Source organism: Dendronephthya gigantea, unplaced genomic scaffold, assembly GCF_004324835.1.
Source record: "Dendronephthya gigantea isolate DGI-Jeju-01 unplaced genomic scaffold, DenGig_1.0 000010F, whole genome shotgun sequence".
Lineage (NCBI taxonomy): Eukaryota > Metazoa > Cnidaria > Anthozoa > Malacalcyonacea > Nephtheidae > Dendronephthya > Dendronephthya gigantea.
In genome coordinates this window covers 1,739,348-1,762,165 of record NW_021163020.1, presented here as the reverse complement: position 1 = coordinate 1,762,165, position 22,818 = coordinate 1,739,348, and the positions used below count along the sequence as shown (strand labels likewise).

Sequence of the window (22,818 nt, the reverse complement as noted above, 5' to 3'; positions counted from 1 at the left end):
TGAATAATTCCGCTCATTTGGGGAACACAATAGAACGAACCAATCACATCACAGGAAAGGCATCTCCATGAACGCTAAATATAACTGGACGATGAGGGAGGTGTAAGGTCAAAAAAATAAAATTTCAAGTGCTTTTTGCAAGTAATTTTCATTGTAACCAGTCTGACTACGATCATCGGTTGAATAACGTCTTTACTCTACACTTTTTTAAAAATTATTCAAAATCTTTATTACAATCAAAAAACCTAATGTGTCGAAACGTTGGGTCGTGAATGTAATCTTTGTATGCTTTTGTTGAAAGTACGACTTTACTCCATTTTATTCTTCTATTGTATTTGTGAGTTTCATGTATTCTGGACCATCGTTGTTCGTAACATCCACGTTTTGTGTGCTATGTTTCACTCCATAGGATAGATAAATCATCATACCTAAAGACAGAATAAACGGTGTGATCCTTTAAGAGGAATCTTCCATCAAAGGAAATAAGAAATGGGGTCTTCACTTACCTATTACTAACCACACTCCAAATCGTACCCAAGTCAGGTAATGCAATTCCAGCAGCAAGAATGCGTTGATAAATATCGCACACAGAGGCAGGAATGGTAGAAAAGGCACTTTGAAGAACAACTTGTTCTTGGATTGAGGTTGTCTTGCGATTATATCGACCGCAATTAACATCCACATGAGAAACAGCACGAAGCATACAATTATCAGAGGATCTTTTCCAGTAAGTCGGTCCATCCCCCAGACCAAACAACACTGCAGGCCAATTGTAGTCACGATGAATATTGCTAAGGAAATTTTAACTACCAAGTAACTGTCCTCGGTTGGGACGTCCAAACGTCCCCCCAAAATCCGCTTGGTAATTCTACTAAACACAGAAGGCGAGTTTTTAAGGTCTTTTTTGGTAGAGATATTCTCTAATGTTTGGTAATCTTTCTTATCTGTCGTAGATTTCTCCGACTCTTCATTGTCTGACAGTTTTGAAGCCTCTCCAAACTCTTTTTCCATTCCTGCACCTTCACTGAATTCTGGTCCAGGCATGCTTTCATTTATTTGGGCGGATTCACTGCCTGAATCATCAATAACCTTTCCAGGCCTGTATCTTAGTAGTAACACGCTGAACGAAACTATTGTATACGACAGTAGAGTCCCAATAGATAACATCTCTGCAAGCGCAACTAGATCCAGGAACATTGCAAGGAACGCTGGAAAAAGGCCGCTAATTACGCAAGCGATTATTGGCGTCCCTGTCCGTTTGTTGACCTTTCCCAGAAAGCTGAATATAAGACGGTCACTTGCCATCGCATATATGATTCTAGGTATTGGGAAAAGTCCATCCAAAGCACTTGAGCTGATGCCACATATCGCCCCAATGGCGACGATGTATTTTCCTGCAGAAAAGCCCTTATGATCAAATGCTGTGGCAATTGCTGAGCTCTTAGGTAAATCAGCGTAGGGCATCATCAGGGTCAGTGACACGGAGATGCATTCGTACGCCAAAAATATAATGACTGTAAAAAAAACGAAGATTTTAAATCATAAAAGATCATAATGGTAGATGAATAAATTCACTCCAGATGATAGACGACAATGAATATACACATCATACAGGAATAGGTTAAAGATTAAAAGATTACGGATGGAAAGAAAATATAGATTATAGATTGAGTAAAGATATAATTTAGCCTACACATGAATACTATTATACAGTATTAAACAATAAAGAGCAATTAAACCAACTTACAAAGAGCAGAGACTGTGGCTCTAGGTATTGCCTTTCTTGGGTTCTTGCATTCCTCGCCTGAAGTAGCAATTACATCAAAGCCAACAAAGGCAAAAAAACAAGTAGCTGCCCCTGACATTATTCCATGAAAACCCCATGGTGCAAAATTATTCCAATTTTTAGGATCTGCGTAAACTAGTCCTGCAATGGTTGCAAAAATGATTACAGCAAGATTGATTATTGTAAAAACCCAGTTCAATGCAGACGACTCTGCCGCTCCACAAATGATGACGATAGTTAACACAAGAAGAAAACTAAATGCCAAAAAATCTGGGTAATCTGACATCCACCACAGTTTGAACAAGCCAAAGTGCTTAATAAAGAAGTCACTAACACAACCATCGCAGAGGGCATTGAAGAAATCGCTCCATGCTTTGCCAAGTGCGGCTGCTCCCATTACGTACTCAAGCAGCATGTTCCAGCCTATCACAAATGCACAAAGTTCACCAATAGTGACATAACTGTAGATGTATGCTGAACCACATTTAGGAACACGAGCTCCAAATTCTGCATAGCAAAGACCTGAAAATATGAAATATAGGTCTATATACATCTAAGCTGAAGTGTCATAGTATTATATCTATCTATCAACAACTTTGAGGTGACATAGTACTATATCTATCAATAACAACTCTCAATTATTCTTGTTGTAAATAGCTTAGAAAAGGTGAATAACAAACCTGACAACAGTGATGCTATAGCAGCTATAGCAAATGAGATCACAATTGCAGGTCCAGCTTGATTTTTTGCAACCTCACCAGTGACAACATAAACACCAGCACCCAACGTACAGCCAATACCAAGGGCAGTCAGATCAAATGTTGACAAGCAGCGTTTTAAGTTTGTTTCTTCAATTTCAGCTGTTGTGAGGTGTTTTGTCCGAAAAAATGCCTTGCAAAGTTTATTCATGGCATTCAGTTACTATTCAGCTCGCAGATCACATCCTAAAAAAATTGTGTTCAAATGCATTTTTTTTATTAGACACTGATTGTGAATGTGTACATCTACATACAATGCCAGATGAGTTTGGAATGTTTGAAGTTGTCCTTTTTCATTTTTCAATTTCCATTTTGCTTTATTTTTTAAAGAGTAAAGCAGGTCTAGTTTACACTCCCTAGAAGGACGAATTTCAAACAAATTCCAAATCCATTGTGTTTTAGTTTTGTGGCTTGAAGCACAGTTAAGAAGTCTTCATACATTCATATTCATGTATGTATTCAGGCACTAGAAAGTGAGACAAGGGATTGAACTTTTAGGCTTGCTAGACACCATTACAACAGTATAAATACTCTGCTAACACTTTTGTTGTAGTGTGAGGATATATAATATGTGCCCAAGAACTTGGAGCAATAATTACAGAATACCTGCCCAACCCAATTCCTAACAGAGATCAATTGTAAGTGAATGCAAGGCAGCTCTACACACTGCTTTTGATCCTCCAACAGACAATAAACATTATTCCGTTGGCCGGGTATTCTATAATTGTATTATGGCTATCATAATGGTATCATAATGGCTTTCAACTATCTAAAAAGCGACATGACCAATATGAAATACTGGATGTCACTCCTGATTTTTATACAAAAGTAATATTTCTAACTTTATGATCGCGGCGAGATTAGTAAAAAAGAATAATTTCAATCAGATTATAGCAGTACAGTATAAATTGCTATCGTTAGTCAACAAAGCATGAAATACCCCCTACCCATTGAAGTACTCCAAGTAGAGGAAACAGCAATATAACGATGATAAAATACGATCATTCGATTGCATACCTTGCAATGATTGATATTACTTTATCATTATGTAACAACTTGAACAAAATTGAATGTAAATAAACAGAACTGTAAGAACATACCTTTTTTGTTCCCTATTGCCAATTTTCCATCCTACTTTACACGTCACGGTTTACGAACTTGCCTGCGAATAACAGAATTATTTATATATTTTTTTGATTACGCGCGTGCTGATTGGTCGACAAGCGTTTTGCTCACTGAGCTATAACAATAGCCAGGCAATAGCCCAGTGGGTTGCTCAGTGGTTTTTCTGCTTTTACAATTAGACAACGAGTCCGAGACTCCGAGTTGTCTATGAGCGAATAGTCAACGAAGGCGAGTTGTCTAATTGTTTTAGTATACACCCTGTACCTAGATATATTAATTTCGAGAAAATAATCGATACACCGCAATTACACCGAAAAATAATTTAATTAATTCAATTTTATACGGTCGCACGAGCGAATTTTTCCCAAACGTTCACCATCACGAATAGACAATGGTTGAGTAGCCAATCAGAATGTAGGATTTGTAATAGACCATAGTCGGGTGTATACTAAAAAGAAATAGAACAGCCTCGTACCCAGGCACTTTAATAGTAAAATAATGTTGCATTCTGTTATTGTTATAGAGGTCAGCTGAAAAAACGCGAGCGCACTCGTGGGAGTTGGGGAGAACTCGAAATAACGTGGAAACTAGAAAAACTTGCCCTTTCCCACTGATTATTTCTCGTTCTCCCACGCGTGTTTCTATAACTTTATAGAAACACGGGAAATGTTTTTATTCTCAATTATAAGCGCCCTGATCTGTGCGCGAGCTTGAGCTGGATGGCGATCATTAATGGTAAGGGTAAGGGTGTGAAGTACAGATGATTGACCATGCTCATTGACTCGTACCCAGTCGTCATGCAATGCTCGATGCTGTGAATAAGAGACGTGGTATATGGAACACTAAGAACAGTTGAGATTGTTCAGTGTTCAGTAGACTAGAGACTAGAGTGTGCCGCACCGGCGGTGAATCAGTTTTATTTAGATTTGACTGGGTCATGTAGAATACCCGTATATTGATACATGGCTCTTTAGAATGTATTCTTTCAAACCTACGTTGTTTCAAACCATACTAATCGACGAGTATTCTATTCAGTGCTTTATCAGGATCTTTATATATTCTACACTTATAAATATTTTATCATATTATTATTAAAAATAATATTCATTCATTACCACAAAACCGGTACCGTAATTGATAAGTTGATTTTTTCCATATCCCTAACAACCTTGAGTAAACAGATTGTAAAAACATATATTAAACTCTCTTTATTGCTAAGCGACCACTTCAGTATTGGTAGCCGGGTGCCTGTTACCGCCTCATATTCGCACAAATTAATTTAAATATGTTCTTTGCTGTGTCTGCCTGATGAATATTGAATTATTAATGCCATGGCTAGGATTATTAAAACTTAGCTCAACGATAACATCGAATAACGGAATTATGTATGCGTCGCAATGGAAAGATTTTAGTTTAAGTGAAGGTACGTTAACACTGAGCATTGACCTGTAAGAACAAACTGGATGAAGACATAGTGTACAGCAGTGAACTTAGTGAATCTAAAATATGTTCATTGAAGTCTTAAAGCTTGTGTGTTTATAGTAAGCCAAAGCCAAACCAAGTTAAAAAGTATAAAGCCAAACCAAGTTAACCAACACCTGTTCGCTATTCTGGGTAAAGGCTAGTTTCCACTCAGGAAAAATCTCCTTTGGATCGGAACAGACAGGAAAATTTCCTTTGTCGGTGAGTTCTCAGGCGGCGTTTATACAAAGGAAACTTCCCTGGCCTTTCCGATCCAAAGGAGAATTTTCCTGAGTGGAAGCAAGCCTTAAGGGAGTGGCTACGGCTGCCCAAACGCAACAACGAGGAAATCAAAGTACTTCCCCGTTGTAACACGTGTTTAACCAAAAACCATTACCAGCAGACAATTTGTTAAAATTTGAAAAAACGAAGAAAAAATACAGACCGCAAGGTCTTTACATAAATCATGAACATGAGTTGTTAATGGTATAGTGTTATGCTATGGCGTCATCTCTTCTTGTCTCTTTGTATATAATATGTAGCAAGCTTGTAAACAGTTTATTATCCCGCACACTGAGTCATTTTCACCGATTTTGAATAGTCCGATATGAAATAGTCGAGTTGAAACTTCCCTTGTCTCCTTTATTTCATTTGATATTATGACACATGCATCCACCAGACAACGACTTTGACATGACCAGTACAGTTTTGAATGTAGCAAGGGGCGCTTTCCAGAAGCCAAAATGGTCAAACGGGTCATATTTGAATTAAAGTATTCGGTTAAGAATATAGCGGTGAAACTGCATTTTTTTCCTTGACAGATGTAAATAACAATATACTTGAATGCAGATTTTTCGAAACACTCAAAAATATCAGTAATCTGTCTGTACTGAAATATAACAGGACTGACCGTTTTTCTTTTTACCGTATAAAGGAAAGCGCCACAGGTTGTTTATACAGTGGTAGTTCAATGTCAGTTAACTACGATTAAAGCCGCTTGATACTAAAAGGAAAAAGAAACACAAAAGTAACTATCTGATACTCGCAAAATATAAAGTACAAAACACAAAACTTGAAAGTGTAATTTCACCATCTTCATGCACCTATTTATTCTCTGTAGTTTCATCCCGGCTCTCATGGATACATACGCGTGGTTTAAGAACAAGAAAGGATTGTTCTACATTTTAATCCTCTTCCAAACAATCGTGATTCTTTTTACGTCGTGCTACGTCGTCGTATTTATCAGACGAGACGATCCTTTTTCGCGTGTTTACCACCATCGAGACCGCAGCCTGAAAAGCGAATTATTCAGAAAGAATTATGAAAGAGATGCACGTAACGGGTTAAATTTCTTTGTCATGGCAAACGGGAGAGTTGTTAATGGTCATGAGAGGGCCACGATGACAAGAATGGGCAAGGCCAAGAGACTAAAACTGATGAAGTCAAAAGGGAAAAGATATACCAGCAGTGGCGTTAAAAAGAACAGTAAAAACAACAGTGAAAACATTGAAACTAAGAGGAGAGGCAAATATTGGAGAGCAAGAAGCAACAATGGCATCACCAAAAGCATTATCGCCGATAACAACAGCAGAAGAAAAGTGACGAAAAGCAGTAAAATGATTAGCAGTGACAACAACAATCCTGAGGAACTTCTTCAAACCACTTCAATAAATCAAGACAATCCTAATCAGAAGAAACCTATACTAATGTTCATTGCTATCATGAGCGCGCCCCAGAGAATTCATCGTAGAAATGCTTTAAGAAGAAGCTGGTTACGACAATGTCAAGATTATAATACATCGTGTTACATGTTCACTGACGCTTTCGACACGAAGGAGCAGCGATTACCTGAAGAAATATACGTTACCTTGGAGCAAGAAAAGTTCCTACATAAAGACTTGATCCTTTCACAAAGCCCTGGCGGGGTAAATTTTGCTCGAAGGTATCTTTGGATTATCAACTGGGCAAATGCAAGATACACATTTGATTTCCTGTTGAGAGTTGATGATGATTATTTCATTTGCATGGATAGACTCTTTTTGGAACTGCCCTATAGAAAGACGGTGAAGAAACTGTATTGGGGTCATGTTCATTGCTACCCACCAGGTACGTTGTTTTACTCGGGTTTAAATGCGACAGGTGGCTCCAAAAATAAATATAATTGTAATGATTTGTTTAGGTGGTGTTCGAGTGGATGAAGGCTTCGTGATAGTAAGCAACGATCTTGTTCAACATTTTATCCAGGAACAAAATAAGACCCTGATGTGTCATCCATTCGGGGACCAGGCCATGGCAATGTGGATAAATGACATCGAGAACGTAACGTATTTCGGGGACCGGAGGGTACACTACGATGTAACTGCAAACAACCCTATCATTGAGAAACATCTTGAGTTATGTAAAGATTTTCTAGCACTTCACGGCAGCTATCCAATACAGGTTGAACAATATTGGCAAAAACATCTGGTGACACCGTCAAAAAGATACCCAGTTCCTGAAATCTCCTATCCTTGTGGAGATCAAGACAGAAAATATAATAAGACGAATTTTCAAGGAATGTATCATGCTGATCCTGTTCCTTGCAAAGACTCTCCTGTGTGGAATATTGGCGACGTTTACGTTGGACGAAGCGGAAAGGTCTAACGTTGCGTCCAGACTTAGTGCCCAGCACTGGTGGCATACTGAGCACAATGTCCTTGTTGAATACTTGGGCACCATGCCCAGTTTCATTTGAAAGCGTCATGTTCAACTTAGGCCCCAGGAAAAGTGACGGGCACCAGTCACCAGTGCTTGGCACTACGTCTGAATGCAGCCTTAGTGATTTAATGAAGTTTTTATTTAAGGTTCTGCGGTATTTTAGAACCAACACAACCAACTGGAATGAAATGGATTGTATTACTAAGACATTCCAGTTCAGTTGTAAGTAATTGAAGTGATGTTTCAGGATTCTTCACTAAGGCATTCTAATTTTGATCCTTTGACTAACTTCACGATGCTTGCTCCAGGGTAAACGTCGGAATTTGAAAACTGTGCCGATGCAACGTAATCGGTTAATCATCTGAGACTTATTTAGCAACTCAAAAGGCACAGATAATGCAAATTTAGAACGCAGCGGAAAATAATCCACGCCAGGGACCAATCACCAATGCGTTTTAACGCACAAGTGTAGAGCGTAACTTATAGTGATAATTATTAACTAAATATACGACTTTACTTGACGTATTCTTCAACGCTTGCTGTTAAATGATATAAATTAAAAACACTTCAAAGTACTTATCTCGTACGTGGCAGGTTTAGTTGAAACTTATATCCCATTATGCTGCGAAGATTGTTAGGATCAAATGGCTTCACTATCGGTAAGTTTAGACAAAAACACAATTCTAGCTATTTCAATCCAAGCGTCTTCGTCGGGATAGTTAATTCACCAGAAGGGGGGCCAGCCCGATGATTCAGCTCCGCCATGCTGATATTTAGATTTTCATTGCCTGTGAGAACAATCCATTTCTAAATAAATGACTAGGAATATCACACTCGGCGCTTATATTACGAGAAATTAGACATTGTCTACGGTTAGACATAGCTAAAGCTGCGTTTTAGACTTGCAAAAAGAGTTCAACCTTCCTCCGATAGGATTTCAAGTTATGAAAACCTTTCGCAAAATGACGTTACGTCAATGAGTCAAGTGGCAACCAGGATAAGGATGGATTAGTTTTTTTTGGTACATGCATATGATCAATTAGAGTGTTCAACTTTGAACCTTCCTCACAAACCTCATTCAAAGCAAACCTTCATCCGGGTGGTACCCGCAGCTTTTTTGCAACACTGCTGTGTTAATTAGGTGGGTTAATGGGAAGATGACGTGAGTGACATATATCATGTGATTTGATATTGAAAATCTCGAGAATTTACAGTCCTGTGTGCTGTGTTAATTAGGTGGGTTAATGGGATGATGACGTGAGTGACATATATCATGTGATTCAATATTGAAAATCTTGAGAATTTACAGTTCTGTGCAGGATTGGCAGATAGCTTCATATTTGAGGCATCACACTAGCTCTTTGTTCTCTTGCGAGTCTTGGTCTTTGCCTCCTGTCTTCTTTGTCAGTTTATTGATAGCTAGCACTAATGGTAATCTGACCTCAAATATTTCCATATCTACACACTCTGGTTCTGTGCGAAACTCTTAATTACGGTTCTTCGTGAATGCGGCAGCCCACTAGCACCACCGAGGAAGGGTTGGATTCAAGATCAAAATCAACTGTGATTGTGAGTGTATGTTCTATTTTTTTACGCGAAGCGCTTTGCGTTCCGGGAACTTTAACATATCCATGAAGACAATTTTCAGAGACAGAAACAAAGCTGAAAGCTTTGCACGTTGATCTTCAACAAACCGAAGGAATTTTGCAAAATATAACTAGAGACCGCGGTGCAGCACGGAATTTCAACCTCAAAATTTAGCAATAGCGAGAGTTATCGTACACTTCTGTGGTTCGAAGGTTTCGATAACTGTAACATGAGCATCCGTCCGGTAAATGCGCTTAATCATGGCTTAATAGACCTTTCTTATAATGACGTCAAACGCGGAGAGTCTGATGTTACACGAAATTTGATTGGCTCCACAAAACTATCGAGCCAATTAATTTTCGTGTAAGATCAGTCTTTCTGCGTTTGACGTCACTATGAAAAAGGTCTATTGACTCTTCGCGTAGAAAACAACATTTTTGATCTAAGCAAATTGTAATGATAATTTTACCAGTAGAATTCTTCAGGCCTAGGTTATACGTCTCATTTTGGTCGCGTCGAATGCAATTTAAACAATAGATAATGAGCTAATAAACCTCATTAAGCTTCATTATCATCTTATTATCTATTGTTTGAATTGCATTCGACGCGACCAAAATACGACGTTTAATCTAGTTTCGTTGAGAAATGTTGTAAAACCGATAGCATGACCTGTTTCTTATGTCACCGACGGCGGCGATGGTGATTCAATGTCGGTGAGTCACCGGCCACAAACAACACATCTAGGCTTACTGAAGTGTGTTTATAATATTTCTGTAGTTTCATCCCATCATGGACATGGATAAAAAAGGATTATTGTACGCTTTGATCCTCTTCCAGACAATAACTATACTTTTCACGGCATGCTACGTCGTTATATATGTTGGACGAGATGAAAACCGTAATCAGAAAACCGGAATAGGAATGGAATATGACAGAGAAGAACGTGATGCATTATATTCCTACGTTATGGCAAAGAGAAGAGTTGTTAATGGTCATGAAAACGACGCCGCGATGACAAGAATGGGCCAGGCCAAGAGACTAAAACTGATGAAGTCAAAAGGGAAAAGATATACCAGCAGTGGCGTTAAAAAGAACAGCAAAAACAACAGTGAAAACATTGAAACTAAGAGAAGAGGCAAATATTGGAGAGCAAGAAGAAGCAATGGCAGCACTAAAAACATTATCGCCGATAACAACAGTAGAAGAAGAGTAACGAATAGCAGTAAAATGATTAGCAGTGACAACAACAATCCTGAGGAACTTCATCAAACCACTTCAATAAATCAAGACAATCCTAATCAGAAGAAACCTATACTAATGTTCATTGCTATCATGAGCGCGCCTCAGAGAATTCATCGTAGAAATGCTTTAAGAAGAAGCTGGTTACGACAATGTCAAGATTATAATACATCATGTTACATGTTCACTGACGCTTTCGACACGAAGGAGCAGCGATTACCTGAAGAGATATACGTTACCTTGGAACAAGAAAAGTTCCTGCACAAAGACCTGATCCTTTCACAAAGCCCTGGCGGGATAAATTTTGCTCGAAGGTATCTTTGGATTATCAACTGGGCAAATGCGAGATACACATTTGATTTCCTGTTGAGAGTTGATGATGATTATTTCATTTGCATGGATAGACTCTTTTTGGAACTGCCCTATAGAAAGACGGTAAAGAAACTGTATTGGGGCCATGTTCATTGCTCCCCACCAGGTAGGTTGTTTTACTCGGGTTTAAATGCGACAGGTGGCTCAAAAAATAAAAATAATTGCAATGTTTTGTTTAGGTGGTGTTCGAGTGGATGAAGGCTTCGTGATAGTAAGCAACGATCTTGTTCAACATTTTATCCAGGAACAAAATAAGACCCTGATGTGTCATCCATTCGGGGACCAGGCCATGGCAATGTGGATAAACGACATCGAGAACGTGACGTATTTCGGGGACCGGAGGGTACACCACGGCGTAACTGCAAACAACCCCATCTTTGAGAAACTTCCTGAGTTATGTAAATATTTTCTAGCACTTCACGGCAGCTATCCAATACAGGTTGAACAATATTGGCAAAAACATCTGGTGACACTGTCAAAAAGATACTCAGTTCCTGAAATCTCCTATCCTTGTGGAGATCAAGACAGAAAATACAACAAGACGAATTTTAAAGGAATGTATCATGCTGATCCTGTTCCTTGCAAAGACTATCCTGTGTGGAATATTAGCGACGTTTATGTTGGACGAAGCAGAAAGCTAAGCCTTTAAGTGGTTAATATTAAGTTAAATTTTGATATCACATGGTAGGTCATAGCCTGACGAAGGTTGGAATCGAGCCACTATAGAATTTTAGAAGGATAAAATCATTCAAGCCATGAATATATTTATTCCAATTAATTAACGATTGCTTTTTATTTACAACCAATGCATTCAAGTTCAATTGTAAGCAATTGAGGTTTTGTTCCAGGATTCTTCACCATCGCATTGTAACCAATGTTGATTTTTTGACCAACTTCACGATGCTTGTTCCATGGTAAACCTCGGAATTTGAAAACCGTGCCTACGAGATTTAATTGGTTAATGATTTTATAGACTACATTAGCCGCGGCTAAAAGACAAATATCACACTAAAAGATAATTAAGATATGATTAAACTAATTCTTAATCTATTCTAGCATTGTAAAAGATTATGTTTGGAGATCTATATCTTTACGTACTCAGTTTGTTCTCGAAGAATTTCTTCGCTCCCCATATGGAAGTTATTTCTACAGGATTATCAAAGAACAGGACCAACTGCCAATCGCCGGTGATGCGTTTTATAACCGTTGCTTCGACTGAGGACGAAAATCCGGTAGCCCATGAGGAGTCGATTTTGTGTTTGATATTCCTGAATATAGGACGAAAATGATCGCGACTGTACTATCATTGAAAACGGGCAATAAAAAACAAATTCAAGATCTATATAAAACCTTACTTGGCGTATTCATCAATGCTTGCAGTTGGTTCAGGACAGGGGGCGCAGTTTGGCCCACCACAATCAACGTCCTCTTCTCCTTGGTTCTGTCTACCATCACTACATGTGGGGGGAGGGGGTGGGACGATAGACCCACAATTCTTCTGTCGAGGATTCCATGGGTTCTAAATTAGAGAGCCCGCAAAAATGTACCGATTTCCGTCACAAAAGCTGTCTGAACTTTTATGCAAATTCTCAACCTCCAGTTTTCTCATCTTGGATTTGAGCGAGTTTTGAACTTGTAAAATCTTCCTTATGAACTAAACAACTGGTTATTTCTCTTATACAGGGTTTGAAAAGTGTTAAGTGCCAACAACTATCACTAGACTCTAATTACCTCTATACCAGTCAGCTCGTTTTTACAGCCATCCCATATCGATAATTGACAAGTAATCCTCGGGTCACAGTCGACATTAATCGGAACTTGACGGACATTCTCGTCAACATGTCCAACACCATCTTTCCTGAAACAAAACTTTCCTCTTGTAGTTCCTTTTGAGATTACATCCATGGGAGGCCCACCTGAGCGATGACATTTTGCCGTAGGAATTGGGTCATTGGAATGACAGTTGAGGTTGGAATTACCTCCGCTGACCTTCAGTTTTACACAACTGTAGTACGGTTCTTTGATGTTACCGACCAAAGAGATCCATTGCAAAACATACACACCGTCCTTCAGGTTATAAGGAATCGTTAAAGTCGTATCGTAGCGTTCAACATCATCCCTCTCTATAAACATGGAATGTTGATTTGTTATGAAACTATTCACCTGAATATAGCTAATGTTAGTGTAGTTTGAATTAACTAAGTTTGAATCAGTTAAGTTTGGAAATACGTTCCTTACTGTAGTTCCACTGAACCAATGCGTACAAGATTTTACAGTGTACAATACGGCTTGACAGACTTGTGTTACATACCAGACTGATATTCACAACCAGGCCTTGCATTGCAAGGATGTTTGCAGTCACCATACGCATAACGACCAGGTCGTTGATCATGCCCATAACACGTGAACTTGAGTACATTTCTCTTGTAAGCCTCGCGGTTATTCATTTCAGACTCTGGTACCAAAGCAAGACGAACAAAACCACCCCCATGGTTGTTCGAAGTCCAGCCAACCTGGAATAAAAGTTTCACTCGTGATTTCACTTCGTAACTGTGGCGACCGAAACTCCTCTGATTGCGTTGAACACAAAACATACACTACATTGTTTTTTCCTAGAGTTACCTTGATTCTGTCGCCAGCCTTAACGGGGTTCACAACGCCATGATACCATGGCTCACAGGGTCCAATCTGGTTACCACCACGGTACGGACTAGGGTCAAATGATCTGAAAAACATTTTCCAAGTCTTACCACAAGAGGAAACAACTGATATAACAGAGGATCATTGTTTAATGGGATTTTTACCTTGGACAACTGACCCAGGAGTGCATGTCTCCATGACGAAAAAGAACAGCGAAAATTAGAGCAATGAAACTCTTGTAAAAGGCCATTTTCTGAAGTTCCCTTGCGAACCTTCTTTGCTTTCACCACAGAAGCTGGGTTTGAAGTTGACTGTGCAACAAGCTGAGAATATATTGAACGTACCAAACACAGGGATGTCAAGGTAGCTGAACAAACACAGCTAACTGGCTGTTTGTATGCGTTGACATTGAAATGAAATGGCCTGAGTTATGTGTGCTTTGTTAGGGAACTTTCATTCGCTAACCAGCGGGCATTGATAAGCGAGTATTTGGAGTGAGGATTGCAATACAGCTGAAAATACATGCCACATTTGCAAATATAGCAAATCCTTTTCAAAAATTTCCATCATTGTAATCGTACACGATGAGAAACAATAATTTTAAACTAATTCTGTTATCTCATTGCATTTAGTTTGAAAAAAAATTAACATTTCATGTTCTGACGTCATTCACAATAATAGTTAATTGTCTTATATACATTATATAATAATTGAAGAATATTAACAAATTACAGATAAATAACCGACTCCAAGCATATTGCTCCATAAATGTTTGGGATAAATCGATTTCGGAAACTATCAATTTCAAAACTTTAAACAATCTTTACACCATCTATATAATTACTACTATAGTAACATTTGTGTTACCATTTTGTTACCATTAAATTATTCGTTTAAACAGAATACTGCATTTCAGGTATTAAAGTATTTTGAATACTAGATTGTCAACGGATGTTTTACCAAACTTGTCCCTGTGATAATAGAGAAAAAGAGCAGTCATTGTCTTACCCGCCAAAAACGCCGCAAGCGCGTCAGAAAAATTCTGCAGATAATTTCTGAGTGCAAAATTACCTTTAAAACCCAGCTCGGGTTTTCTTGACGCTGCAATAGAGAGTATATAAAGGTTGTTATTTTCTGCACACGAAAAACAAAGCACTGAAATTGTTAGAGGAAACAACACCTTTCAAACAATGAAAAATTATATCGTTGCTGCTATCACTTCTATCCACCACCACATAGCCATTTACTCACACTAATTACCACTCATTCCCACTCATTTCCACTTTGTAAAAACCCTCTGCACCCTCATTGCACCCTCGTTTACCTTCAGAAAGATCTTCTTGTGACACTCCTTCCTTCGGCTCATCCACCTTGGGAAAAATCGACAAAAAATCATCAGACTGCTTTTGCACGAAGCCGGAAGATTGAACAAAGAATATCTTTCTGCTCGGGGAATATACAAAATACTCTCAGTGAAAGAAATATATAAATACTGACTTTTAATAAGAGGATACACCCGGGTCGGATGCCGGCGGTTCCGAGGGTGTTATCATCTTCCAGGACATTGCCATTGAAGCTAATATGTTGGTCCAGCGGCATCACGGAGAACAACTTCATTAATTCCAACTTGATATCGCGCACAGTTTCGTTGGAGTCCACAGTTATCATTACTTCACCCCTTTGTTTACGATGTCTGAGTTGAGAAAAGTGTGTTTGTTAGACGAAGAATCTTTGCTTGAAACGTGGTTGACGTGCATGGCAATTCGCGACGTTAAGTTCGAAGAAATAAACCGCCGTACCTCGAACTCCGTCTTTTTGGTTGACTTGAAGTCTTAGGCGTGTTCCCTGCTGAAAACTACAAGCAATGGGTTGTTAAGATGAGCGGATATTTCCTAATTGGTAGAAAAACATAATGAAATAAGCGAGCATCTACCAAAACATATGACTCGTACTTTTTCTTGTCTTTTCTGAATCTCACAAGTGTCCTCATCGTTACCACTTTCCACTGGACTGGGAGTCTATTACAAGCAGAGGATGAAATCAACTCAGCTTTAATTACACGCTTCCAAAGACAGAATGTGGCTAGGACAAAGGACATATACCTCCTCTAGCAAAATATTAACATCCTGCTTTTTCTGTTCTTCAGTTATTCTACGAATATAGATGTTGGCGTTTTCATATTCCTCGCCTTCAGTAAAATGTTCAGCGACTAACGCGGCATTACACTCCACGCAGCAATCTGGGGCGAGAAAATCAGATGAAAGTTGTGCATTCAAAGTGGAAGCATGGCTTGACGTGTACAACACCTACTGAGCTTTATTTCTTACAAACCTGGAGTGATTGAGTAAAGACAATTCTCTTCATAAACATCACTGACAATTTTTATTTCCACATCGAAACCAAAGGTTTCACTTAAAACCTCCCACTCCATCGCCCATAAATAGACCACCCTGAGATGTTAATTGAGATTTCAGTGTTCAGACATAGTAACTTGGAGCTCGCAAAGATATCTTGCTCAGAACTATGAAATGAACGTAAGAGTATTTTGGAATTACATACGCTGAACTGGCCCCATCGTTATCACCACAGCGAGGATGATAAAGAAACTTTTCATGTGGACAGATTAAGAGTTTGTTCGTAATACACGAGGGACGAATTCTTCGTGCTGGAGGAGTCCTAAGAGGAAAAGAACTTGTTGTTATACACAGCCTGGTAGGCAGAGCAGAAGAGCAGAAACCGTGTGTTTCAACTGAACGTACCTGATAAACTTCCTCCAGAGTTCATAAAATGTTCTTGACAATGCGTATGCGGTTATAGAGGTCTGTGACGGATATTAAATAAGTTCAGAAAGAATATTTCTTTCACCAGACTCCATGAAGAGATGGACATCTTGGTAGAATACAGAGTCCAGGAGGCATACAGTTAAAATATTGATCCTAATATGTTATAGGAGACAAATATTACCTTTTCATCGAAATCTGGCCTCTCCTTTTCGTTGTACAAGACACTTAAAATAGACTTTTGTTGTGAAGCTAACTCCTTTAAATCTTCAAGTCTCTTCGCCTCTTCCTTATCTTCTTCCTGAAAAAGAAATCAAATTGGACCTTAGGGGAGAACAAGAAGAAACAAAAAAGGAAGCCATAAGTAGAATCTCAACATTTGACAGAGATTTTGCAAAGAGGACGCACATGCACACACTTACACTACAAATTAAACAGGCATTTTGCTGAGAAGAAAATTCGGGAGCCTCTGGGAAATAGAAGCGAAGACGTTTCCAGACCTCGTCCGCGACAAGTCGCCTTGAAACCGCCGACGTTGACAAACAACCTGAGAGGTACACAAACACTTTAGTAATACAAGAAAATGAGAAACAAAATGTCACAAACAAGAGGATGCCGACGCTGTAAAAATATTACCGTGTTCACACAACAAGTCCTCGTTGAATTTTAACTTGTCTTTATCATCTATCCCTGCTGATCCCACATCTGACCCAGAAAACCTTTCTTTACCATTTGTTTCCATATCAACTACATCGGGACTCTCGTCACGCCGCGTCGGTTTTGTGTCGTCAGACGTTTCGCAATTAGTCGACGTTTGCTTCGCCGATTCATCGGGTGGTCGCGTGTTAGTCGTCGGCTCGTCGGATGGCGACGAGCATGCGCTTGGACTCAGCTGCCCGTGAACTTTCTGCGCTAAAACTTTCCATTTTTGCAACGATTTCTTGCTGACCCAAAACCCAGTTCTAACGACAAAACAAGAGTAGAGTAGCGCTAAAGAAGCTTGTTTATAATGCTTGTACTTAACGAGTATTTACAGTATGCAAATACCTTTCGTTAGAGACTTTCAATGCTTTTACAAAGAACTTCTGATCGTCAGCTAAACGTGACGAGAACTGAAGACTTCGACATCTTTCTTTGACGCAGTCCAAACAAAACGAATTCTCGCTAAAAAGGACATAATTTCGATCGTATGATGTGGCAAACCTTTTTCAAAACATATCAGCCGTGTTGTAACTCAAATAATTGCAAAAATGAACAATGTTTTAAGAAAAACTGACCTATGCAGTCTAGGAGAGCCTCCGTACCGTTTATATAGAAACGATGCCTGAAAAACATAGATTTTCTTCAGTTTTACCCATTTCCCAGTATTTGTGCGAATAGTAGTAAATTTCCCAGCCACATACCGCCTTAGTCGAGACTCGTTTTGCACACAACACTTTGTCTGGATGTAACCTAAAGATTAAACATCACTACTAAAGGTCTTCATAAACATTGGAGCCTGCGTCAATTACAGTTAGTCCACGTTGACTCTCTCCATAGTTATTGACTAATTTCTATTCCATTATACAAGATTTAATCTGTGATAAATTTCGTGTTTCTAATACGAGAGCTTGTCATTTGAGATTTAGGCAGAGCTGCAACAGCGAGTGGAACTTGACCTTCTGAAGTTTGACACTTCAGAGTGTTTTTTTCTAATTTCCATAAGACTTACTTTCCATGTTCACAGAGTAAGGAGGAGTTTTCGATAGGAACAGGAGCTTTGCGATCAACAGCTAACCACTGTCGTAACCAGTCTGTGGCCAACCAATCATAACTTGTATCACCTTCGAAAATTTGTTCAAAATACACAAGAATGAGAGATGAAAAAAGTTGAAATCACTTAATGTTGATGATGAAAGCGGGCCATCAAGACCGAGCATGTTGACTGCTTTCAACCATCACTGATCCTGACTTCCAGCCAGTTGATTTCACGTTATTTACCTTCAGGGACCGGAAGAATTTCATACACTTTTCGAATTTCTTCTTGTCTCTGTCTTCCGACGAGGGTCATCTTGTCCTTGGTAGTACGAAAACAACTTTTAGATGCAAAAATATATAATGCAAACGCTAAAATCTGTTCGCGAGATTCTCGCTCTGGATTCAAGACACTCGCTTCGACAAGAATTAATCAAAGCCTTCGAAAAACGTGAAGCGTTTCGTGGTCTGATATTGCCGTTTTCCCTGTAGGAGTTGTTGTCTTTAGTGGATTGAAGTTAAGGCTGACTGCAGTCGATCGATTACAACTCCGGTTAGGTAGAAACCTGGAGAAAAACTTACTCGAATTTGTTTCACCTGGTTTGCCCATTCGTCCACCTTACTGTTATCCTCAGCTACTAACATCTGAATATTTGTGGGAGGTTCTTGCGGTACGGCTTGCTTCTCTAAACCGATTTAAGTGTAAAAATGGAAGAATGTTTCAACACAAAGAAAATACGATAAAAGAATGCTTTAATCATGATATCTTTAACTATGACTACCAGGTCATTTCCCGCCAAGCTTAACCTGACGCTACGTTTGACTAGGAATATAAAATTAAATTGAAAACAGCGATTCGCGCTTACTCACCCTCGCCACGCTGCCTATAAACAAGCATATAGGCATCTTTTGAACTGGATCCTTTAGATAGTTTGGGTCTTTTCGGTGCTGTACCGCCGCCATTCATAGTTTCTATACAATTGTAAAATGTGATAGAACGGTAATTGCTTTCTCATGATGTCATATTCACAATGACGTATGCAGTATCGTTTAAAGCTTTCTAAATACCATGCAATTCTTCTTCAACATCCAAATTCAATGTCTTTCCTTTCATTTTCTCGGTAGTCTCATCGTTGAAACGATACCAGACGCAACTCTTTAAAATTAAGCAGTAGAGTGAGTTTTATAGACGGTCGGAGCTACATAGGTGTAATCGGAATAAATTGCTGCAGCCTAAAATCGCTATCGCATTGGTAGATTTTTGTTTAAAAACATTCTTTTAAAATCCATATCCAATAGCGTTGTTATTGATCGGGTGTTTTGAGAATTTTAAATAGACTGTGTAATAGACCTTTTTCATAACGACAACGAAATATTAGCGGGGAAAATCGTCAGGCTGGCTACGTTACTGTAGCTATGTACAAGAATAATACCTTTTTGTCTTTTATATGGGCAACATAATGACCTGAATAAGCGCTAAGACCACGATGAATTAGGACAGCTGCAAGATCATAAACACAACCTAAAATATGAAAAGAAAATTTGGTTAGAAAAACAACGTTCTGTTGTAATAACAGCCATAGATGTACATCTTGAGCATTTAGTAAATTTAGTTCAAAATTTTGATGTTCCGGTTGATTATAGCGAGGTAAACAACTGCATGGCGACCTTCCATATCGGCATCAACGTATTCCTTCATGTTAAGAAGTTCGGGGAACCAAATTGATGTATTCAGTTTCTTCTTACAACCAGTTTTTCTGAAATGTTTTAAGGAGAAAATGGATGGTATTACGTTTATGTGACATTGAATAAATAAATTAATCACTTCCAAGAAACGGCGTTTCAGTGTAAACTCAGCTCACCTGTCAAAAACAAATCTCAGAAGTTGTAAATTTAATACAGGTGGTAGCTCTTTTAACTTGATATATCTTGTAGCATCTTGTTTACTCTTGCAGTAACTGCAGTGGTATTGATTGTCTCCATGAAGATCCTCTTCCTTGATACCAAAAAACGTGACCAAAGTCAGTCCGGGTGGACAGATTGGAGGGAATATGTAATACAAATTAGATGCAAAATTAAAGACAAACAGTAACAGCCCTTTACCTTAAGAAATTCCTTGACACACTGGGATAAATTCGTGTTTCCCTGAATATTCAAGTCAAGTTCATAAAACGTTGAGTTTCTCTGTGACTGCTTTCCACATTTGCTGCATCTAATAACGGTATTAAAAACACAATAATGGTTGATGCCTTTACAAATCTTTTTTACATTTATTTTTCTGTTCATCTTATAATTTAGGATCTGAAATAGTCATATACCTTGTGATGTAGACATATGATCCTCCAAATTGGTGATGAATAATATTTCTGACTGTTGGATTGGTCTGAAAGAGTGGAAGTAATTATTTCAACACAAATTTGGTAATTCAGAATTTCAATAAAAGTCTTACTTGTTGGGAAAGCGTATCTTCTAACAAAGACATAAATAATTTGGAAAACTCTTGTGCATCCTGAAAAGAAATACAAAAATGTGCAATTGTTTGACAACATAATATCGGCGATCATAATCAAGACAAATTTACCTGCTGCTGTTCAATGTCCAACCCAAGAGACTGTACAAAAGGTGCTGGATCAACAAATCTATATGCGAAAAAAAACATTACTCACAATGAGTGTTTGGAAGAACCTATATTCTGCCTTGATAAAAGATTAGAGTTCTTCACGATGTGATTACTAGAGGTATACGTCAGATTGAATTGGATACCTTCTTGAAGTATATTGTAATTGTGCAAGTAATAATTGTAGATGATGACAGAATGACTTTGGTTCTTTGCTTTCATCCAATGGTTTGCATAAGGGAATTGGAGGGCAGGCAACTGAATAGTTTACTAAAAAAGGAATTGAAAATCTTTAACATATTCATCCACATCAAATTCTAAATGACTAAATAAAAAAATGTTTCTGTAAACATTGTAATAAACTGCTTAAATACCTAATTTAGAAGTAGTGGTATTTTTAGATGTTGAATTTTCTGATTTTTTTACATCAGTATCCTCTTGGTCACATGACTGGGAATCCTCTTGGTCACATGACTGGGAATCCTTTTGGTCACATGACTGGGAATCCCCTTGGTCACATGATTGGGATACAAGTAATCGTTCTGAAGTTTCTTGTTTTTCACAATCTTCAATGCTATTCATTTCCTCAGTTGAACTACCTTTAACATCTAAATAACAAACAAAATTTAGTCCATAGTGCTAAGCAAAGTCGAAAGTGTTCATTCTACATTGATCATTCTCTCACTTGTTTGAATCTTACCGTCAATTGGAACCCATGAGTACAGAGCTGATCGGAATTCTTCATTGTGAAACCACACCTGACAAATTGAAGAAGTATAACATGATTCATTTAGATTTACATTCTGAAAATCATGTCTTTCTTTCACAACCATATTGAGTTACTAGTCTAAGGTAAATAATACCTGGACTAATGTATTCACATAACAAGTGGCCCCCAAATTCTTTAAACCAACAAATGACCCCTGTGATGAATAGGACGACATATTATATTAGCAATCATCAGGCATAAAAGCAACCCTCTTTGATTTATTTAATAATTTCACCTTAGTGACATAATTCTCTAGCAAAGTTTAAAACAAGATTGATCTGATAAAACATAGCCCCATTATGTATCTGAAAAAAACTTTTAGAAAATAATATTTTATGACCTCAACTCGTCTTTGTTCCTCAGGATCCTCTATTGCATCACACCAAACACTATCTAGATATCAATGAAACCACTGTATATAGATTCAAATGGGTGCATGAAAGAGACGTACCACAAAGAGTGGTGGTTAAATACCTTTAAGCTCTTTCATCCAAACCTTTTCGCCAAGACATGATAAACAATTTGGGTTGAATTTACAATTCTTTCTAAGGTTAGGAGAGAGAAGGTTTGAGCATGTGTGACAGTTTAGCTGAAAGTCTAGCATTGTACTACATATAGTATATGCAGCATGTATGCAGCAACTGTGTATTTTTTGATCAGAGGATCAGCAGTCAGATGATTGAATTTGACGGGCATCAGCCTCTACGGTTAGTCTCGTTCGATAGTTTTCTTCGTCAACCGAATCAATTCCATCCAAAAATAAAAATTAACATTCTCTTATAAACGTAAAAATCGCACAAGTGCCCATTCATCAAATCGATCGAAAGAATACTGAACACAATTTGGCTAGTGCGAACTCTTCAAAGGTTGTAATAAAATACATTGAGGAAGCGATATTAAAATTGAGAGTATTTGGTAAATGTTGTACTTGTACCAACAGCTGAGCCTGAACAGCATGATCTACACATTTAGCCGTGCAATAAATGCCCTTACCTATGGTTCCCTTTCTCACTACAAGCTGTGTATATCCTGTAGGCCTTTTCTAAATGTTTCTGAGTGATTGCATTGCAATCAACGCTGGCGATCCATTCCCATGCGTCTTTTCCCGATCGTCTTGTTTTACTCCTCAAAGCCGCCATTTTTTCATCTTCCCCGCCGAACGTCACATGGCCACCGGGGTTTCGGCTCTAGATTTACAACCCGGTAATATCACGCTATTTATTTTAAAACCGTTATTCACGTTTGCATAGTTG

General features: G+C 38.4%; 4 protein-coding genes across 5 annotated transcripts; 1 reads left to right on the top strand and 3 right to left on the bottom strand.

Moving 5' to 3' along the window:
- Positions 1 to 294: 294 nt before the first annotated feature.
- Positions 295 to 3,712, bottom strand: LOC114518133 (high affinity cationic amino acid transporter 1-like). The gene is made up of 5 exons (XM_028538068.1): positions 3,645 to 3,712; positions 2,467 to 2,730; positions 1,748 to 2,308; positions 507 to 1,514; positions 295 to 428 (listed from the first exon to the last, which is right to left on the bottom strand). The coding sequence occupies exons 2-5, from the start codon at positions 2,693 to 2,695 to the stop codon at positions 319 to 321; spliced, it is 1,908 nt and encodes a 635-aa protein (XP_028393869.1). The 5' UTR covers positions 2,696 to 2,730; positions 3,645 to 3,712; the 3' UTR covers positions 295 to 318.
- A 2,818-nt stretch (positions 3,713 to 6,530) lies between these two features.
- LOC114517942 lies at positions 6,531 to 8,355 on the top strand. Its single transcript, XM_028537794.1, has 2 exons — positions 6,531 to 7,236; positions 7,310 to 8,355. The coding sequence occupies exons 1-2, from the start codon at positions 6,531 to 6,533 to the stop codon at positions 7,771 to 7,773; spliced, it is 1,170 nt and encodes a 389-aa protein (XP_028393595.1). The 3' UTR covers positions 7,774 to 8,355.
- A 3,425-nt stretch (positions 8,356 to 11,780) lies between these two features.
- On the bottom strand, positions 11,781 to 14,008 carry LOC114518207. Of its 2 annotated transcripts, none has more exons than XM_028538156.1 (7): positions 13,830 to 14,008; positions 13,648 to 13,750; positions 13,337 to 13,538; positions 12,757 to 13,148; positions 12,381 to 12,544; positions 12,124 to 12,293; positions 11,781 to 11,966 (listed from the first exon to the last, which is right to left on the bottom strand). In XM_028538156.1, exons 1-7 carry the CDS (start codon positions 13,913 to 13,915, stop codon positions 11,818 to 11,820), a joined length of 1,266 nt encoding a protein of 421 aa, XP_028393957.1. In that variant the 5' UTR covers positions 13,916 to 14,008; the 3' UTR covers positions 11,781 to 11,817. The 2 variants fall into 2 exon arrangements, with proteins under 2 accessions (XP_028393957.1, XP_028393958.1); XM_028538157.1 differs by having other exon boundaries at positions 11,821 to 11,966; positions 12,120 to 12,293.
- Positions 14,009 to 14,332: 324 nt separating this feature from the next.
- Positions 14,333 to 22,799, bottom strand: LOC114518205 (ubiquitin carboxyl-terminal hydrolase 48-like). The gene is made up of 35 exons (XM_028538155.1): positions 22,559 to 22,799; positions 22,040 to 22,110; positions 21,906 to 21,958; positions 21,660 to 21,719; positions 21,497 to 21,554; positions 21,171 to 21,404; positions 20,943 to 21,066; positions 20,761 to 20,818; positions 20,629 to 20,688; positions 20,498 to 20,562; positions 20,283 to 20,391; positions 20,042 to 20,175; positions 19,848 to 19,936; positions 19,613 to 19,701; positions 19,248 to 19,335; positions 19,050 to 19,151; positions 18,762 to 18,865; positions 18,426 to 18,501; positions 18,157 to 18,268; positions 17,849 to 17,897; positions 17,723 to 17,769; positions 17,493 to 17,609; positions 17,082 to 17,407; positions 16,868 to 16,992; positions 16,630 to 16,746; positions 16,425 to 16,486; positions 16,225 to 16,341; positions 15,997 to 16,115; positions 15,768 to 15,904; positions 15,618 to 15,683; positions 15,465 to 15,520; positions 15,163 to 15,358; positions 14,990 to 15,035; positions 14,737 to 14,766; positions 14,333 to 14,636 (listed from the first exon to the last, which is right to left on the bottom strand). The coding sequence occupies exons 1-35, from the start codon at positions 22,702 to 22,704 to the stop codon at positions 14,602 to 14,604; spliced, it is 3,477 nt and encodes a 1,158-aa protein (XP_028393956.1). The 5' UTR covers positions 22,705 to 22,799; the 3' UTR covers positions 14,333 to 14,601.
- Positions 22,800 to 22,818: the final 19 nt, after the last annotated feature.

Bases quoted from the DNA above. Each gene is read 5' to 3' on its own strand.
- LOC114518133 (XM_028538068.1), bottom strand. From the start codon at position 2,695: ATGAATAAACTTTGCAAGGCATTTTTTCGGACAAAACACCTCACAACA. The intron at 1,515-1,747 runs GTAAGTTGGTTT...TTTTTTTTACAG, and splicing joins AGCCACAGTCTCTGCTCTTT to TCATTATATTTTTGGCGTAC. The intron at 429-506 runs GTAAGTGAAGAC...TTCTGTCTTTAG, and splicing joins TGGAGTGTGGTTAGTAATAG to GTATGATGATTTATCTATCC.
- LOC114517942 (XM_028537794.1), top strand. From the start codon at position 6,531: ATGACAAGAATGGGCAAGGCCAAGAGACTAAAACTGATGAAGTCAAAA. The intron at 7,237-7,309 runs GTACGTTGTTTT...TGATTTGTTTAG, and splicing joins TGTTCATTGCTACCCACCAG to GTGGTGTTCGAGTGGATGAA.
- LOC114518205 (XM_028538155.1), bottom strand. From the start codon at position 22,704: ATGGCGGCTTTGAGGAGTAAAACAAGACGATCGGGAAAAGACGCATGG. The intron at 20,689-20,760 runs GTAAATTTGTCT...ATTTCTTTTCAG, and splicing joins TGGACATTGAACAGCAGCAG to GATGCACAAGAGTTTTCCAA. The intron at 15,036-15,162 runs GTCAGTATTTAT...ATTTTTCCCAAG, and splicing joins GGTGTATCCTCTTATTAAAA to GTGGATGAGCCGAAGGAAGG.
- LOC114518207 (XM_028538156.1), bottom strand. From the start codon at position 13,915: ATGGCCTTTTACAAGAGTTTCATTGCTCTAATTTTCGCTGTTCTTTTT. The intron at 13,539-13,647 runs GTAACTCTAGGA...CTTTTATTCCAG, and splicing joins AGGCTGGCGACAGAATCAAG to GTTGGCTGGACTTCGAACAA. The intron at 12,294-12,380 runs GTAAGGTTTTAT...TCCTATATTCAG, and splicing joins AGCATTGATGAATACGCCAA to GAATATCAAACACAAAATCG.